Here is a 19,490-nt window from a genome sequence, read left to right as displayed (position 1 = left end):
AAATAAATTGGTTCTGCTTCACTCCTGCTGTCTTCAGTGGGTCAATGCTTCATTACTTCATTAAGAGATTAACTGAGTGAGATTATCAGTGTGTGTGTGTACTGGTTCAGCTGTACTTGTGACTTAAATTTCAGCACTTATAAAATGTCAGGACTACTGACATGTGAGGATGTTAAATTGGTCTAAATTGGTTTATTGAACTTAAGTGTGTGTGTGTGTGTGTGTGTGTGGAAGACAAAGACTCTGGTTATCTCACTGATCCTCTAAATCTGCTTGTGTCTGAGAGAGAGATGTGGCCTCGAGATTCAGATGCTACACTGCAAAAAATACTTTTCTTATTCGGATTTTTTGTTTTGTCTCTAGTCCAAATATCTAAAAGTTCTTAAATTAAGAAGCATTTTCTAGACAAGCAAAACATATTGTCTTGTTTGAGAAATAATTTGCCAAAAATGATTTTTTTCTTAAAACAAACTAAATAATCTGCCAACTTGGTAAGCAAAATAATCTTATCACAAATCGAAAAACAAAATTATTCTGTGTTATTTCTCTCTGTCGTTCACTCGCCTGTATATCTGTTAACTCCGGCGCAGTTCCGCTTCCCTCCAGCAGACGGCGGCGCTCACGTCAAAGAGCACAGAATCTAAGCTCAGCTCATGTGACGCAGCCGCAAATAAAGGAAGTGCTGAAGCAGGAAATGCGGCGCTGGGCTCTGAGTGGATCTGCAGTTTCTCTGATCCTGAACGCTTTGCTAGGAAGGTACAGAAACACCGAGAGACATCTTCATCTGGATATATATGTGTGTGTTTTCAAAGCTTCTGTCAAACACTTTCCCTTTTTAAACTTTCTTCACTCCCGCCTTGTTTTGCTGCTCACTCAGTTTATGACCACACAATTATTACATATTAATAACAATATTGAGTAAATACTTGTTCATGAATGTGTTTACAGACAATACAGTATTATAGAGAACATCCCTCAGCTCTGTGTCATTCAGCACAAATAAAACAACATTTAAGAATCAAAGTTTTTCCCCAAAATACTCATTAATTGTCATATTTATTATTTATATAGCTCTTTATATATGTATGTAGACGGTTTTTTATGTTTCTCTAATCTCTCTCTGATTGCTTTGTTGTGTTTTTCCTGCCTGAACTCATCTAAACCATAAGAATCCTCAATAACCCATCTCCTTCAGTGATTCTCCTTCAGTGATTCTCCTTCAGTGATTCTCCTTCGCTCTCTCCTCTATTGCCAGTTTTGACTTTATTATTTGTGAAAAGTAGACAATATTTTGCTCTGTAAACAAGACAAAACCCCTTGAGAATCCTCAGCATGATCAGACTCCTCAGTAAAGTCCTCAGTCATCTCTAGGACCAGTCATCCAGTCATCCAGAGACATGGATTCTCCTACCACTGCTATGCTGATGATACCCAGCTATACCTCTCTTTTCATCCTGATGATCCCTCGGTTCCAGCTCGTATCTCAGCCTGCCTGTTGGATATTTCACACTGGATGAAAGATCATCATCTTCAGCTGAACCTCGCAAAAACGGAAATGCTTGTAGTTTCTGCCAACCCGACTCTACACCATAACTTTTCAATCCAGATGGATGGGGCAACCATTACTGCATCCAAAATGGTGAAAAGCCTTGGAGTAACGATTGATGACCAACTAAACTTCTCTGACCACATTTCTAGAACTGCTCGATCGTGCAGATTCGCACTCTATAACATCAGAAAGATCAGACCCTTCTTATCTGAACATGCAGCTCAACTCCTTGTTCAAGCTCTTGTTCTCTCCAAACTGGATTACTGCAACTCTCTACTAGCTGGGCTTCCAGCTAACTCTATCAAGCCTCTTCAACTGCTCCAGAATGCAGCAGCACGAGTTGTCTTCAATGAACCTAAAAGAGCACATGTCACTCCGCTGCTAGTCCGTTTGCACTGGCTGCCAGTTGCTGCTCGCATCAAATTCAAAGCTCTGATGTTTGCCTACAAAGTGACTTCTGGCTTTGCTCCTTCTTATCTGCACTCACTTCTGCAGATCTATGTGCCCTCCAGAAACTTGCGTTCTGTGAATGAACGTCGCCTCGTGGTTCCATCCCAAAGAGGAAAAAAATCACTTTCGCGAACGCTCACGCTCAATCTGCCCAGTTGGTGGAATGAACTCCCTAACTGCATCAGAACAGCAGAGTCACTCGCTATTTTCAAGAAACGACTAAAAACTCAACTATTTAGTCTCCACTTCACTTCCTAATCTGCAATTGCCTATTTGAATATCACACTAACTGTACAAAAAAAAAAAAAAAAAAAAAAAAAAAATTACTAACACTTCCCTTCTTAGACTTTACAGACCTGAAACTTGCCTTTAGTACTTATTCATTGTTGCTCTTAGTTGTGTAAATTGCTTCCTTGTCCTCATTTGTAAGTCGCTTTGGATAAAAGCGTCTGCTAAATGACTAAATGTAAATGTAAATGTAAAGTGTCTCCTTCAGATTTCTCCACTCTTTCCTCCTCTGGCAGGATGTCGTGGGCTCTCCAGGAGCCGCTGGTGATCTGGGAGTCTGCAGATCTGCTGGCGTACCTGCACCCGTCTCCATGGACACCAGGGGTCGCTGTGCTCACCTGTAAGAGCCCTTGCGCCGGCAGCCTCTTCCACCTGCCTGAGGACCTGTTCCTGCGTCTGCTGCTGGGGGCCAGATCAGTGTCCCGCCGGCTGTGTGCGGGTCTGTCGGTGCAGCGCTGCGCTCTGGTGCACACACCGCAGAAACATGGCAACACACAGCTGCTGATCGTCCCTCTGCACGGCCTGAGCGCAGACTGGAGACCTCACCTGGCTGCAGAGGAAGAGTTTAATGAGTTTGACCCCGGGTACATCAGCTCTAAGAGCGGCCCGCGCTGGACTGATGATGATTTGGAGGCGGTGAAGAACCGGATATATAAACCGAGCGCCCAGCAGAACTACACATTCCTAGGCGATCCGTCTGACGACGGGCTGTTCCCGCGTATAATCCGCGGAGAAGCGCAGCAGTGGAGAGTGTGGGAGGATGATGAGCACGTAGCGTTCCTCACGCCGTTTCCCAACTCTCCAGGCCTCACCGTTTTAGTTCCCCGTCGTCCGCTCAGCAGCGATGTGCTCAGCCTGCAGGTGGAGGAGTATAAGCAGATGGTGCTGGCAACCAGAGAGGTGTCCTGCCTGCTGGAGGCGGGGCTTGGAGCGTGGGGGGTGGGGCTTATCTTTGAGGGCTTTGAAATCGATTACGCTCACGCTAAGCTGATTCCGCTGGTGTGTGCGGATGACGGAGCGCAGATGAGCCCCTGCTCTTCACCTCCAGAGCTTTTCCAGAAATATCCGGGTTTCGTGACGTCGCTTAGTGGACCGGCGGCCAGCAGGGGGAGCCTGAAGGAGATCCATGACAGAATCACACACACAGCATCTGTGGACTGCAACGACTAGGGTTACGATGGTGTCAGATGTTGCAGTACGGCAGGGGTCATCGATCTCGTTCCTGGAGGTCCCTGCAGAGTTTAGCTCCAACTGGCCTCAACACACCTGCCTGGATGTTTCAAGTATACCTAGTAAGAGCTTGATTAGCTTGTTCAGGTGTGTTTGATTAAGGTTGGAGCTAAAATCTGCAGGAACAGGTTTGGTGACCCCTGCTATACAGTATTGCAACACAATCTCACAGCAATTCGTAACTTTTTGATTTAGTGGCTAATTCGTACGAATTCATACAACCTAATTCGTACATTTTAGTATGATTTGCTCATCCCCCAATGGTGGTTGGGTTTAGGGGTGGGGTTAGGTGCCACGCCTCCTTTTTAAAATCGTACATTTTCGTATGACTGAACTAAATTCGTACGAATTAGCCACTAAACTGCCAAAACGTAAAATACTTACGTTTTCTCGTGAGATCAGGCTGGGTATTGTCAGGTATTAAGCCTGAAGGTTACTTTAAGAGGGATCACAACAAGAAATGCTCAAGAGTGCTTTTCCATCTAAGCGTTTTTAGCGCTGCTCATAAAGTCGCCCAGCTGCGAGCGCTTCTCTGTGTCAAAGCATTTGAGAAACGGCGAGCGCTCATTGGTAGGGTTGGGTACCAAAACCCAGTGCTATTATGGTGCCTGAGTAACCGGCATGTACCAGACCAAATCAGCATATGAATTTTGGTGCCTAATTTCAGTGCCACTGGTGCTGTGACGAGCATCAAAGGCTCACGGGTACATGTTGTGTCTCTCCATCTCTAAACATTTCATTCTAAACAACCTTGAGGGATACGGACACCGCCGGCTAGAGCTCTGAGCTTACACTGGTGTCACGGCTCAGTTCGGTTATGATTATCATGCCATCGATTCGGTTCAATTCCAGATCTTGGTGCATCACGATGCATTGATCAAAATAATTCATATTAATTTAATTTAACTCAAATATTTACAACTTTAATTGATGTTTACGTTTAAAAAAACTTTAATTAAATTGTTCAATTAGAATATAAATTTTTGTCAAATAAAAAAATTTCTAGAGTCGTCCACCATAATTTCGAGGCTCAAAAGCACCGTTCAGGCTCCACTTTGGCACCGCTACTGCTTTAAAGGTACCGATTTATCATCGGTATCACAATAACACCGATAACAATAACCAATAACGATACCCAACCCTACTCATCGGTCAGTGGAAAACGCTCGATCATTGCCTAATGAAGCAGCCGACATTTAAAAACCTCCCAGGAAACAGCGCAAAAACGCTTCGGTGGACACGCACGCGCTGTGTATTTTTTATTGCATATACATTATGCACACATGTAATATTACTAATCTAACAAATGCATTTGATGTAATTATTGTGCATTTATGAGGAAAAGGCTTCGTGTTGGATGTGACCAATGAGAAATAAACACTTCTGTGTCTTCGGAAAATCAAATAAAATAGTTTGAAAACATTAACAGGGATATTTAGAGTGTTTAAAGAGTATTCGATAATACAAAACCACACAAACAACTGAGAAAGAGTTTAACTGTTCTGGTGAAAACTTTATTTTTTCATGACGAGATCAACATTAATTTACATGTTTCACTTCATTTACATTCATTTAGAGTTTTGTGAATATTTCAGGTGTGTGTGTGTGTGTTGTGCAGGACAGAAGTGTAAGCGAACACACACACACACACACACACACACGCATGTATATCATTTATAGAGGTTCTGCATGCGTCACACTTCAGCTCGTATGACATAAACATCTCACAGGTGAGCATCTACTGTAAATGTTTTTAACGTTAATTAATCTCGTAGCATCGTCTACTTACACAATCACGAGCTCGCAGCATCTGTGTCACCCCGGGCTGTTCTTAATTAATCCCCAGCCAATTTAATTAACACCTTCATTAGTGATTCCGCATCTTCTTAATTATGCATCTGGAAATTTAAGTTTGTGAAATAATAAAATCAATTCTCATCGTTGTGTGAACGTCTGTTGGATTAGATTTTATCACATAACTAATATAACATAATGAGTTTAATGGACTTATTTTAATATTTGGTATTTACTCTGATTAATCACATCAAATATATTATATGAATATATGCATCAAACATTTGTGCGAATATATATATATATATATTTATATATATATACATATTTGTGTGTGTGTGTATATTACAAATTATATATAAATATGTGTGTAAAATATTCAAACCTTTATCTTGGATGTAATTAATTGCTGTCAACCATTCGACTGCACTAGTATTTATCTATTTTAATGATTATATATGGTCTGTTATGTTATTTTATTTGTGTGTGTGCGCGTGTGTGTGCGCGTGTGTGTGTGCGTGCGCGTGGTCTCTCAGTGCCACATCTTGTCACATATGTTTTAAAACACATATTTTTCTCTCAGTTTTGTCCATCCGTCCATGTTTATTAAAGGAAAGCATATCTTTTAGAGCAGTGGTTCTCAAACTTTTTTCATCAAGCACCACCTCAGAAAAAAATAGTGTCTCCAAGTACCAGCAAAATGAGCAGTATTGAAATACAGTATAGCGTAGTAGGCCCAGTAAAGCAGCTACAGCTCTGCACAGTTATAAAAACGTGGAATATTTACTGGAGCTGTTGTTCAGATCAGACCAGTCACACATTTACTGCTCAGAGACATGGAGATTAAATAAAGAGCAGTGGAGATGAGCGAGTCTGACGTGTGTGTGCTGCGCAGAACCTCGACCAGAGCACTGATAGCCTTCTAGTGTGGATGATGGAGAGAAGTGAAGACAGTGATGTGGACATGGAGCTTGTTTACACCAAACACAGTTTTCAGAAGTATCTGGATTAGTGCAGACGCAGCCTAAACTGACCTGAGGCCTGCTCATACCTCATCAGTCGAGTCTCAAAAGATGCAGAAATAATCTCAGACGCTCACATTGATGGGCTTCTTTGAGGGACTCTTTAAGCAGGAGCAGAAGGCGGATTGATCCATCTTGGAGATGTAGAGCAGAGGCTCAACAGTGCAGCTCAGGTCCATGATGGAGAACACGGCCAGACTGATCTTACAGCGAAACGTGATGAACGAATATGTGGACGCAAACGGCATTAGAGCCACCGGCGGCAGATAGTTGCCTACTATGATGGCCAGCACCGTCATCACCATCTTAAAGGCCTTCCTCTTGACCGGATTCATGACCTCCTTCCCGGCCACGCTTTTCCTGAGGACCCAGATGATGGACAGGTTGCAGAACACCATGATGGAGAAGGCGGAGAGGATGAGGCCGCTGAACACCTCGTTCACACTCATCACTCCCAGAATGCATTTAGTGAGAGAGTAGGCCAGGATGAGTCCCCACACCACCATGGAGAGGCCGATGCGGATGCCCGTGTCCCGCGTGCCGGTGAACAAGATGGGATGGACCACAGCTACATACCTGTCCAGACAAATACAGGTGAGGAACAGCGGAGTCGTGTCCTTCAGACCGTACGCAAACCTCACCGAGTACCAGATATGATCATCATTAAAGTAGAGCCGATTGGCCAGATCCACCGGCGTCATCAGCCCGAAATAAGCATCCAGGACAGAGAGGTTGAAGATGAAGATGTCAGATGTGGACCCCTCGCTCTTCTTCCTCAGGATCTGCCACATCACCAGAGCGTTCAGGGGAACTCCGGCCACCAGATTCAACACTTTCACACCGTAGTACAGCAGAAACCAGTGAGGAGCCTCCGCGCACGCCTCAAACTGGTACCACAGCAGGCGCTGCGCCACTTCGGGGATGCTGGAGTTCACATCGGAGACGTTCGACATGATCCTGAAATGAGCTGTGGATGGAAGAGTGCATGAGTTCAGTAATCTCATCATGATCCTCAGACTTTATTATCCCGTTTGGGGAAACTAAAATTGCAGCAAGGTGCCGTCACACAGAAGAGGAGCCATGAAGACCAAACCATTACCACAAAATATACAGTACATCATTCATAGGTGCTTCTTCCTCCCCGCTGGACTCTGACTGCCATTATAAATAAATCATTAATCTGTTTGTCCTGTATAAGGGAACTAGGCATGTGACGATAACCGTGTTCAAGGTATACCGCGGTTTGGTAAAGTGAAGGTTTTAAAACTGACAAAATGTTCTGCTTTGCAGAATTTTTGCAGTTTTTTGCAGTATCTCCAGCAGAAAAGATCTCCAGTATAGTAAAGAAGCCTGTGTTTTACAAACAAACCCAGACAGCAGAAGTCGGTGATTCATTTTCGTTATTTAGCCTCACATGTTTACTGCTCCAAACTATTATACACATTTTTCAAAATAAAAAAATATATTGTTTTCAAAGAGTTTTTACCCAGAGGTTTAAAAATAGTCTATTTTAGAGCAGTAAACACAATACAGAGAAACCGAGATGCTTTTATCCAGGGCTATCACACCGTCAGCATCTCACCGGCCCATGCCTAATAGAACTCTAAATGATGTCCTGATGGCCGACACTGAGTACAATGGGGGATCCGGGGGGAATAAGACACCCTGAGCTCTCTTTAAAACATAATTACAGTAAATTACCACTTGGCCAGTTTAATTAAAACCCATGATCTTGTCTGCCACCTTTACCAGGCTACTCAACCTGTTCTCATTTGACAGACTCTACTGGACCAAGCCACAATGCAGAAAGATAAAACCGATTCAGTGAATTGATTATAAAACAGTGTCATTGTAGAGGTACAAACCCAAACCATCTAACTATTCTCAGAACATCAGTCTCTGTTGAAGTTATTGATAGATCCTGGCGTATCTGGCAACTCTGGAACCAGTTTACAGCACAGTGTAGGAAGCAGACACACTAGTCAGTTTAACCCTTCTGGTTTACAAGTCAAAAATGACCCAGTTTATCTTAGTGTGCTGACTTTTCTAGAATGACCTCAAGCCTAGAAAAAAGCAATCATTTTCTGTTTTCATGAAGGCTGAGCTTGTTCAGGGTACAACAGGGTGTCCTTTGAGTCAATTTTGAGCTGCCTGATATTAAACCGTTTTACATCTCAGAGACTACACACACACACACAATAATCTGCTGCTTTAACTGTTATTAATACTGTCTTGCTCCACACTTTCTCCACTTCTGCAGGTGCTTTTATCCTGATAAAATCCCCCTTTGCTGTAGTGAGAGTCGAGTGTTGTCCTGCTGAAATACTGCACACTGATGAGGGACAACCTGCACTTTCACAGAGTGTGTGTGTGTGTGTGAGTGTGTGTGTGTGTGTGTGTGTGTGTGTGTGTGTGTGTGTGTGTGTGTGTGTGTGATGAAGATGAGCTTGCTTCTTCATGCAGATTAGATTTGAGGATTGAAATTAATCGATTTGCTTTATTTTAGAGGATTAGCGAAGGCGGGTCAGTTTGACCTGAGGGATGTAACAGTGTGCACAGAATTATCCAACACAAGAGTTAAGACTTAGCACACTCATAAAACACAAACACATTATTTAAAAATGCACTAAAGGAAAGTTAGACATCCCGGAAACGCACTGTATCGTGAACGATATGTTTATAGCGTGTTTCTCCTTCTCCCGAGGTTCACATAATCTTGGATCCGGCCCGTATCCAGAGCAGATGCTGATCTTATGGTCTGATTCTACACTGTAAAAAGAGCTACAGAAATAATGACGAGCTTTCAGAAGGAAACTGTTTGTAATGGAGAACCGTGTACATCTCACCTACGGTTTGGTGTGTGTTGTGCTGCGGTCCGTGTCCTGACCATCACCGCCCTCAGTTTAGCGTCTCTCTCGGGGCGATTTGACAAAAAGCTCTTCTCTCGGGACGCAGAGGAGGGACGATTCGGCTGCAGCCAATCACAGTGCTCATTTTGGGTCAACAAGTACTTCTTGTCTGTGATTGGATGATGTGGAGTTCGTGGTAAAGTCGGAGATGAAGGTTTTGTGATGTAACTGAAGAGCTCCATGTAAACAGCTGATGCAAGGAAGAAGTGAGTAAATCTACTGTAAGATCTTGCAGATGCTCTATTATCCCTCTCTGCTGTAGACTAATGCAGGCCATGGCTGCGGGAATATATATATATATATAGACAGTTGAGGGTAAAATTATTCAGCCTCTTGTGATTTTATTTCTCAAATATTTCCCCGATGCTGTTTCTCAGATTCAGCAGTTGTTCACAGTGTTTCCTCTAATATCGGTTCTTCTGGAGAAAGTCTTATTTGTTTTATTTGGGCTAGAATAAAAGCAGTTTTTAATAGTGTTAAAGTCATGTTAAGCTCAATATTATTCACCCCTTCAGCAATATTAGTGTTGGATTGTCTCCAGAACAAACCACTGTTATACAATGACTTGCCTAATTACCCTAACTTTACCCTAATTACCCTAGTGAAGCCTTTACATGTCACTGTAAGCTGAACACTAGTGTCTTGAAGAATATCTAGTCTAATATTATTTACTGTCATCATGGAGAAGAGGAAACACATCAGCTATTAGAGATGAGTTATGAACACTGTTATGATTAGAGATGTGTTGCATCACAGTTGAGCACCTAAACGTTGCATTTCTTTTATATTTTAGTTGTTTTTGTTATCGAGTTCCATGTAAAAGCTCTTTATTCATTAATTGCAAAACAACAGAATTGTCATAACAGACACATTTGTGCACACTGAAATAAATGCATAAGCTGATTCAGATATTGTTTGTGCATTTGTGAAATATTAACATTTTTGCTGATGTGCATTTAAAAACATTCAAATAAACATATATAGTGACGTGACAAACATGTAAGACAATATTCATGCCTTTACAAGGCTGTCATTATGATGTTTAATTATATTTTATATACAAAGAAGAAGTGCAATTCAATATTCTTCTCTTCAGTGGTATTAATAATAAGCACACGCAGTCTTAAAGGATTTCTGAGCATGTTTTTCTTGACCTGTACACATAAAATAAAATGAAAACACTCTTCACTCGTCTCTTTCAGGAACATCATGGATGGCTGCAAAAGTTCAGAACAGAAGAATAAATGATCACAGACATGTAAGTAGAGTACTGTTGGATTTCCTGAATGCATCATGAACACAGCAGATATTCACATCTCCTCATCATTCAGCTCTGAGATCAGTCACAACAGCGGCGCACAGGTGAGCATCTACTGTAAATGTTTTTAACGTTAATTAATCTCGTAGCATCGTCTACTTACACAATCACGAGCTCGCAGCATCTGTGTCACCCCGGGCTGTTCTTAATTAATCCCCAGCCAATTTAATTAACACCTTCATTAGTGATTCCGCATCTTCTTAATTATGCATCTGGAAATTTAAGTTTGTGAAATAATAAAACATTCAGCTTATCATGACAGAAACACTCGCTGTGTTTGCTGGAGACTGCAGATCATCCATTAAAACAGAGAAATGGCAGGAATGAGACAAAAAGACAGAAAGAAGCACACACACACACACACACACATATGAAGTCAGCATGTGCATGAGGAGTGCTTTATTAAATCAGTGCTTCCTCATATCCAGCATTGTAATCATCACCGGTGCTCTAACCGTGCATCATGCACTCACATTTACAAATGAGCCATTAAAATGGACAGGCAGCATGACGCTTTATTAAAACAGCTCTCCATATGAACAATATCTTCTTCAATATCTGTATTTTATTGATACTGTGCTTGTGTTTTGCTCATGAGAGATTAACATTCTCATAACCTTCTTTAAACAGGATCTATTAGTGAACAAAAAAAAGCTGCTATAGTACCGATCATATAGTCAGTTTTGATTAATAGTTTGCATTTAATATTTATTTTCTCTTAGATCTCAGTGACCAATCATGACTGCCCTTTGAGAACCGCTGGAGTAGAGTCCAGTGTGCTGCTTATCCACATAAAGCAGCTCTGACACCATCTACATAGTATATAGTGTTGTAGAATTAAAGCTGTGTTGACACACACACACACACACACACACACACACGGAGCACCATTCAGAATTTGATGATGCACTTCTGAAGCCGTCATGTCCACATGCACACCAGTATTTTTATAAGCACAGTTTTCCCTGCCTTATTTTAAAACAAAACTCTTTGTCCACATGAAAATGCACAGTGATGCATGTTAAACACAAACCAAACCAACAGGGGGTGCTATACGCCTTTTAAGCGGGAGTTAAAGGTGGAGTGGGGTATTTGTGCAAGTAAATTGTAAATAAGTTGATGGCTGTTTCTCAATTTCAAGAAAGTGAGAGCAGACTTGTGGAGACCGTCGTGCCAAGTTACCTCAGAATAATGAACTCAGGAGACCGCGAGAACAGAGAAGGCGTCCTGTGAGAATGAGGCCCCGTTTACACTAATGCGATTTCGTTTTAAAATGCTAAAGTTTTGCCACAGTTACTCCATCTGTCCACACTACACCGGAGTTTTTAAGCACCAAAAACTGAGCATTTTGGAAACGCTGGAGAGGCTGTGTTCATTCTGAAGCGCTGCTGCTCCGTCTCAGTGTGGATGAGGGAAAACAGAGACATCTGAAACGGAGGCGGGGCTGCTGAGATTCGCTACCTGATTGGGGCTTATGTGTCATTGCGTATCCTTCCCTTATTCGTCAAGCCCCTATCACATGACAATAACACATGGCTTTAACGCTACCGGGAGACAGCAGACCAGCCTTCACTGTAAACAGCATGGACACAGAAATGAGAGCGCTGTTTGCACTAGTGTCTGTTTTAGGCGTCATTGTGCAGTTATTCATTTGTTATGTTTAGTAACAACTCGACCTCATCATCTGTCCACAAACATACCTCTCTTGCTTTCTTTGCCATCGCGTTCATTGTTCAACCGGCGTTTGTCGACTAGCAATAACCAAATGCAGAGCGAGACGCATGCTTGCTGTTTATACTAGAACACGCATGCCCAGAGTGCGCGAATGGTCACGTGATATACGTTTTTGTGGTGTAGTGTGGATGGAGATATGTTCAGAGATGCTAGTGTGGACGCGGATCGTTTTTAATCTAAAACGCTGTTTTAAAACTAAAACACACAAGTGTAAACGGGGCCTGAGTTGCTGCAGGCTTCCTGATGGTCACATGACCTTCACACGTTTTTAAAGCAAAACTATTTAAACATTAAAGTCTTCATATAATGATTTATAATTTTTCCTGTTTCCACAATATATACTCTGCATTAAGACTTTACAAATGTGTGTTGCACGATACAAACAAATCTGATTTTAATAGGAATTTCAGCAAATAAACACCCTTAATGTGTTTATACCTTTATTAAGATTTTCATGTTAATGTTTGCTTTCACCGACTCATTCAGGGAAGCTCCTGAGATAAATGAGTTGTATCTCTGAACTTTAATAATAAATCTATATAATCTATATATAAATCTATTCAGTTTTGCGCTCGAGTCTGCATCGATGCGCCCTCGATATCAAGAACACATCACCCGTCCTTCATTCTTGCAGTCTTGACTTTTGGAACTGAACTTTGGCTTTTGATGATGATGTTACACGAGAACACGCAAGAACACTGAAGAACACATATTAAGGAACAATACAGCACGCGTGAGAACAAAGATTGATGATTTTCCCAGAGTGGGGTTGACACGAATGCATGAAACATTTGCCATGAATGTATGAAATGATGCTCAACCACACCGTCTGCATTAGGCTGTTTCAGCCAATCAGACAGCAGAAAACTGCTGATGTCATGAGGGAAATACTCCACTTTAGTGGCCACACTGTACATAGAGTTCCTGAGAATCTGTTGGAATCATCTGAAATTTGTGAAGAAACGACCAAAACGTATAGAAAACACTATAGGAAAATGTTCTTGTGTACTGGTGAACAATCTGATTTAGCACTGAATAATCTGCCGCCATTTGCACACAAACACGGGTATTTTAATATGCTGTTTTCACTGCCTTCGTTTATGAACAAATCTACTGCAATGATTAAGACACGATGAACCAACAGGGGGCGATGAAAAACCCTTTATGCTGGGTTCACACCAAACGTTATATTCAGTATTTGTGTGAGTAAACAGCATACAAGTAAACGTGAATGAATATAATTCACCTCAGTCGTGTCACGCTGTGCAAATGCTGACATCATGAGGAAAAACTTTAGATTCAGTGTTCCTGGATTTCAGTAAATCTTCATGGCCAGAGTTTTCAGATTGTTTTGGTTTCCCTCACCGGACTCTACATTTTCATGTGGACAAGCAACTACACCTCAGAGTAAAGCAATGCTCCTGGAAATACAGAGTACATGTGGACAGAGCCTGAACAAGCAGACTGATCTCTTTAATCAGGACTACATCTACAGCAGAATTCTCCAAACCTGTAGAATTAAACCCAAATCCCAGCCAATCAAGGTCTTCAGAAACATCTAGGCAGATATGCTGGAGCTAGAGGACTAGGAACAAGACTGGACTGAGCACCTGAGACCAACAAGCAAACATCTCTCCATCTCAGACGCTCACATTGATGGGTTTCTTTGAGGGACTCTTTAAGCAGGAGCAGAAGGCGGATTGATCCATCTTGGAGATGTAGAGCAGAGGCTCAATGGTGCAGCTCAGGTCCATGATGGAGAACACGGCTAGAAGAACCTTACAGTGGAGAGTCACGAACGAATATGTGGACGCAAACGGCATTAGAGCCACCGGCGGCAGATAGTTCACTATGATGATGGCCAGCACCGTCATCACCATCTTAAAGGCCTTCTTCTTGACCGGATTCATGACCTCCTTCCCGGCCACGCTTTTCCTGAGGACCCAGATGATGGACAGGTTGCAGAACACCATGATGGAGAAGGCGGAGAGGATGAGGCCGCTGAACACCTCGTTCACACTTAGGATACCCAGAATGCATTTGGTGAGAGAGTAGGCCAGGATGAGTCCCCACACCACCATGGAGACGCCGATGCGGATGCCCGTGTCCCGCGTGCCGGTGAACAGGATGGGATGGACCACAGCTACATACCTGTCCAGACAAATACAGGTGAGGAACAGCGGAGTCGTGTCCTTCAGACCGTACGCAAACCTCTGGGAGTACCAGATTGTGGGATCATTGAAGTAGAGGCGGTTGACCATGTCCACCGGCGTCATGAGTCCGAAATAAGCATCCAGGACGGAGAGGTTGAAGATGAAGATGTCAGATGTGGACCCCTCGCTCTTCTTCTTCAGGATCTGCCACATCACCAGAGCGTTCATTGGGAAACCCGCGAACAGGTTTACTATCTTCACACTGAAGTAAAAGATAAACCAGTGTGGAGCCTCCGCACACGCCTCATACTGGTACCACAGCGGACGATGCCAACCCGAGATGCTGGAGTTCAGGAGTGAAGCTGAGGTGTTCGACATAATGACCGAGTGATCTGTGAACGAGAATTAAAAAGTAAATGTGAAGTCAAGATAACTTGATGGACTTGATGGACATCAAAAACACGTCAATAACAAACTGCAGATCAATCTGATGTTCCCTGACTAACATCATGTCAAATTCACATTAAACTGACCTCCAACATTGCAGATAAAAACACGTCAATAAGGTGTAAACTGATCTGTTGTCCATTGACTCACTTCAGGTCAAAACAACACCAGATTGACTTCTAACATTGGCGTAAAAATGTGAATCGATTTGATGTCACTTGACTAACTTCAGGTCAAATCCACATCCATCTGACTGGAAACACTGCCGTTAAAAACACCTCAATAAGATGTGAATCGATTAGATCAGTGGTCTCCAACCTTTTTGTCACCACGGACTGGTCAACGCTTGACAATTTTACCATGGCCCGTGGCGGGGGGATGTTTCATTTATGGAGAGAATTAAAAAGCCCTGCTGTGCTCCTGAAATGTGTATATTCCGTACAAAATACAAGACTGATGGGTCAGGTCTTGTTATGTGTCTCTCAGTGTGCTTGCAGCATGCTGAAGATGATTTTAACTGGGTATTCCTGGGAGGCATGAGTGTGTCGCACCTCTGTTCGTGCCACTTCCCACAGCAATATTTCTCTGGCCACACAATCAGGTTTTGCTTGGCCCACATGCCAGTGAATTATGGTACATGACTGGACTGAGTCTGGCTTCCAGACAAGGGCCAAACATGGAGCAAATCTGGGCCAAGTCACAGCCAAGTTAAAAACTTATAACTGGGTCTCAACTGGGCCAAATATGTTGGTGTGTCCTGATTGCAATAAAATTAATAAACCCTTGAAGCACTTTAGACACACTATGGGCGTGCTTTCTCAAAGCAACCTGATTGGTAGAATTTTTTTCTTTACTCAAAAATAATTTTAAATGTGGGTCAAGACGGGCCAAACTTACATGGCCCACATCTCAATTATTAACATCTGGACCAAATACAACATTTTACATCTGGCCCAAATCTTGTGCTGTCTTAAAGACGGTGCCACCTCTGCCAAATCCAAAGCCAGTGCCAGATGAATGCCTGCTGTGCCAGCAAAGCTGGGCCAGAGTAATCTGCTGCCTGGGTTGTATGCACAACTCCTAATATGCGCACAGAAGTCACGCGCCTCCATTGGAAATAACATACTTGTGCGCGGATAAGGCGCCATGCAATATGTGAACGGCCGTCATTTGTGATCTCCAGTAGTTGACCATCCTGCACAGCCATGCCGGATTTATTTGTTGACAAATGGGTTGCAGGTCCATTCCTTGACTTTTTATGGGTCGTTCACTGGGCCTTTCATTTTGCTGCTTGTGGGTTCGGTATTGGTGCTCGAGGGACCGAGATATAACCGTGAGAATAGGGTCATTTTTCAAAACAAAATATTGTTTAGACTAAAACTAAAGACAAAACAGAAATAATTAATGATTTGTTTTGTGTGACCCGGTATCAATTGATCCACAGATTGGTACCGGTCCATGGGCCAAGGTTGTGGACCACTGAATTAGATGACAATTGACTAACTAAAGGTCAAAACAACATCAAATTAACATTAAACGTCAGCGTCAAAGAACATCAATATCAAAATGCAAATTAGTGTTGTCATGACACTGGAATTTTAAACTAATCGCTAGGGAAATTTTAAAATCGTCCATTTCTCACGAACATTTAAGCACTGTGGAGCAGGTTCTGAAACAGCGCTGATTGGCTGTTGTGTTCACATGCTTAACAGAAAAGACTGTGATTGGCCGTGTAGGTCATCAGTGCAGCAAACTCACCGCTGTTTACTGAGGGTAACCACAGATACAGGGACACTGAGAATGTCCATCAAAGTGTTTCCTTAATCACGTCTGATTAAAACAAACACAATTAATCACTGTTCACCATTAGAGGCTGGAGATATTCACACACCGCACACACACACTACACATGCTGAATTCTGGAGAACAGGTCTCCTTTAAGTATGACTGAGCTGATCTGCAGATCTCCTTCATCATTTGCTGTAATGTGACGTGTTTGAGTCTGTTCAGCGGCTCTCTGAGCTCCTCTGTACTGCAACAGCGCCACCGTCTGGCCTGAATAATTCATGATTAATCATAACACTGGCTAGAGGTAAAAATGAGACAACCTTTTAATATGATGATGTTTTCATAAACATTGTGCATTTATTTGCACACTTTCACATTTATGCTACACCTCAATACCTGTCAACTCAGTTCTGAATCATAATTGAAGATAATATAGCACAACTTTATTGTGATCTCCAGACTGACTTTGATGTTGATTACAGCTCATTTCTGTTTTTAGGTCTCAAATTAGAAATGGGCAGATTAATTATATTTACCATCAATCCTGGCTGGGATGAAGGGTTTGTCTACATGATGATGCACAGATGAAGCACACAATATAATGTAGAGTTTGCAAAGACCCAATTGACTTTGAGCTCAACATTTGGCTGTATTTAACCGTCAATTCTCTCTTGTTTTAATGCAGGATAGCACAGCCGAATGCAGGCTCCTCATGTCCTCCTTCTGTTTTGTTTTTCTGATTCTGAAAAGTCTCAAATCAATTGAACTTTATCTCAGTTCCACCAAGCTGTTTTGTGTCTAATAGACATATAATAGACATCCAAACATAGACGTCTCGGCTAAAACAAGGCTAAATTTGGGCTGTCAGAGAGAATCTTTTCTTCACATCTGCAATTTTCCCAGACGGCCCTGATTCAGCCTTGTTTTAGCCGAGATGTTTGTGTTTGGACAGCGATTACACTGCAAAACAGATCTTAATGTTATTTAAAACGACTCAAATGTCAATAAAAGTCACTGTTCAACTGTACACATTTTCAGCTTAGTCCCTTTATTAATCATAGGTAGCCACAGTGGAATGAACTGCCAACTTATCCAGCACATGTTTTATGCAGCGGATGCCCTTCCAGCTGCAACCCATCAATGGGTAACACCCATACACTTCCTCCTCCATTCACACAGATGGACAATTAAAACATCCAAACTCCACACAGAAACGCCAACTGACCCAGCCGAGGCTCGAACCAGCGACCTTCTTACTGTGAGGCGAGACCACTACCCACTGCGCCAACACAGTGCCCCAGTTGGGTTAATTTTCCAATTTAATGGTTAATCCATACATTTAACCCAATGTTTAATTAATCATTCTAGTTAAATTAAACACAGTTGGGTTAGTCCATATCTGAGCCAATGTTAGACTGGGTCACACCTCAGCATGTTCTGGAGCGCATCTACTCTGCTGGATCATTAACACTCAGGGATGTGTGGACCCCTGCACTGACACTAAGCTGGAAGTATATCAGACAGGTAACTCACCTGTGCTCTGTCAGGTCCTGTGATCCGCATACACACACACACACCGCCGCTGCCTCTGCCCGAGTGAGTCTCTCTGACCAGCACACTCTCAAACTGCCCTTATTTTACTGTCTGTCCCGCGGGGAACTGCTGGAACATTTGGACACGACCAATTGTAGAGTGTGTTTTAAACCCGGCTGAAATAATGAGTGTGTTATTGAAGGAAGAGCAGCAAAGTTTCATAATAAACTCTCTCACTCTCTGCTGTTTGATGCAAGACAAAGACTTGGTGTAAACAGGTGATGCAAGGAAGAAATGAGAAAATCTACTGTAACATCTTGCAGATCCTCTATTGCTGCTGCGGGGAAGCAGACGGAGATGACGACCTCACAGTGCAGTATTCAGATGAACACTGAAGAAACTCCAGCTGCAGCTCTCCTACATGCAGATGCTGAACTCTAGCTGGCTCAGTGGTGTCGCACTGTGGCCTCACAGCAAGAAGGTCTCTGGTTTGAGTTTCGGCTGGGTCAGTTGGTGTTTCTGTGTGGAGTTTGCATGTTCTCCCCGTGTTGGTGTGGGTTTCCTCCGGGTGCTCCAGTTTCCCCCACAGTCCAAACACATGCGCTATAGGGGAACTGATCAACTACACTGGCACTAGTGTGTGTGTGTGTGTGTGAGAGTGTATGGGTGTCTCCTTCTACTAGGTTGCAGCTGGAAGGGCATCTGCTGTGTGAAACTTATGCTGGAATAGTTGGCGGTTCATTCCGCTGTGGTGGCCCATGATTAATAAAGGGAATAAGCCAAACTAAAATGAATGAATGTTGTGCAGTCATGCAGGGTTCATTTCATTCATTAGTCCCTTTACTAATCTGGGGTCGCCACAGCGGAATGAACCGCCAACTTATCCAGCATATGTTTTAAGCAGCAGATGCTCTTCCAGCTGCAACCCATCACTGGGAAACACCCATACACACATTCATACACACACTTCAGACAAATTTAGCATAGGGAGAACATGCAAACTCCACACAGAAAAACAAACTGAGCCAGCCGGGACTCGAACCAGACCAGCACTACCTACTGTGCCACCGCGTCGCCTTCATGCAGGGTTAAAAATAATACATCATGCTTTTGAATTGGATGAAAGTCTGATCAACAACAAAAGTTTAACAGTGAAACACACACACACACACACACACACACATTTCACTGGGTCAAATATGGACAAACACAACTGCTGGGTTAAAAAGTAGAATTGAAATAAGATTTGTAAAAAAATAACCCAGCATCAGGTTT

General features: G+C 42.7%; 4 protein-coding genes across 5 annotated transcripts in view; 1 reads left to right on the top strand and 3 right to left on the bottom strand.

The window, feature by feature from the left end:
- tmprss6 (transmembrane serine protease 6) overlaps positions 1 to 19,490 on the bottom strand; it is an 80,102-nt gene that overhangs the window by 43,923 nt on the left and 16,689 nt on the right. The window lies entirely within an intron of this gene.
- LOC557729 (uncharacterized) lies at positions 682 to 4,943 on the top strand. 2 transcript variants are annotated; one of them, XM_087256310.1, is made up of 2 exons: positions 682 to 756; positions 2,524 to 4,943. In XM_087256310.1, exons 1-2 carry the CDS (start codon positions 695 to 697, stop codon positions 3,455 to 3,457), a joined length of 996 nt encoding a protein of 331 aa, XP_087112436.1. In that variant the 5' UTR covers positions 682 to 694; the 3' UTR covers positions 3,458 to 4,943. The 2 variants fall into 2 exon arrangements, with proteins under 2 accessions (XP_087112436.1, XP_087112437.1); XM_087256311.1 differs by having other exon boundaries at positions 682 to 1,353; positions 2,484 to 4,943.
- On the bottom strand, positions 5,705 to 7,799 carry LOC101886547 (proteinase-activated receptor 2). The gene has a single exon (XM_087256313.1). It carries the CDS (start codon positions 7,338 to 7,340, stop codon positions 6,399 to 6,401), a length of 942 nt encoding a protein of 313 aa, XP_087112439.1. The 5' UTR covers positions 7,341 to 7,799; the 3' UTR covers positions 5,705 to 6,398.
- LOC110439854 (G protein-coupled receptor 35-like) lies at positions 10,950 to 18,287 on the bottom strand. The gene is made up of 2 exons (XM_087256312.1): positions 18,216 to 18,287; positions 10,950 to 14,839 (listed from the first exon to the last, which is right to left on the bottom strand). The coding sequence occupies exon 2, from the start codon at positions 14,823 to 14,825 to the stop codon at positions 13,935 to 13,937; it is 891 nt and encodes a 296-aa protein (XP_087112438.1). The 5' UTR covers positions 14,826 to 14,839; positions 18,216 to 18,287; the 3' UTR covers positions 10,950 to 13,934.

Source organism: Danio rerio, chromosome 6 (genome assembly GCF_052040795.2).
Source record: "Danio rerio strain M-AB ecotype USA chromosome 6, GRCz13ab, whole genome shotgun sequence".
Taxonomy (NCBI): domain Eukaryota; kingdom Metazoa; phylum Chordata; class Actinopteri; order Cypriniformes; family Danionidae; genus Danio; species Danio rerio.
The sequence above is the reverse complement of the archived record's forward strand: the minus strand, read 5'-3'. Positions and strand labels throughout refer to the sequence as shown.

Coding starts and splice junctions, on each gene's coding strand:
- LOC557729 (XM_087256310.1), top strand. CDS start 695: ATGCGGCGCTGGGCTCTGAGTGGATCTGCAGTTTCTCTGATCCTGAAC. Junction 757..2,523: donor CTGAACGCTTTGCTAGGAAG/GTACAGAAACAC, acceptor CTCCTCTGGCAG/GATGTCGTGGGCTCTCCAGG.
- LOC101886547 (XM_087256313.1), bottom strand. CDS start 7,340: ATGATGAGATTACTGAACTCATGCACTCTTCCATCCACAGCTCATTTC.
- LOC110439854 (XM_087256312.1), bottom strand. CDS start 14,825: ATGTCGAACACCTCAGCTTCACTCCTGAACTCCAGCATCTCGGGTTGG.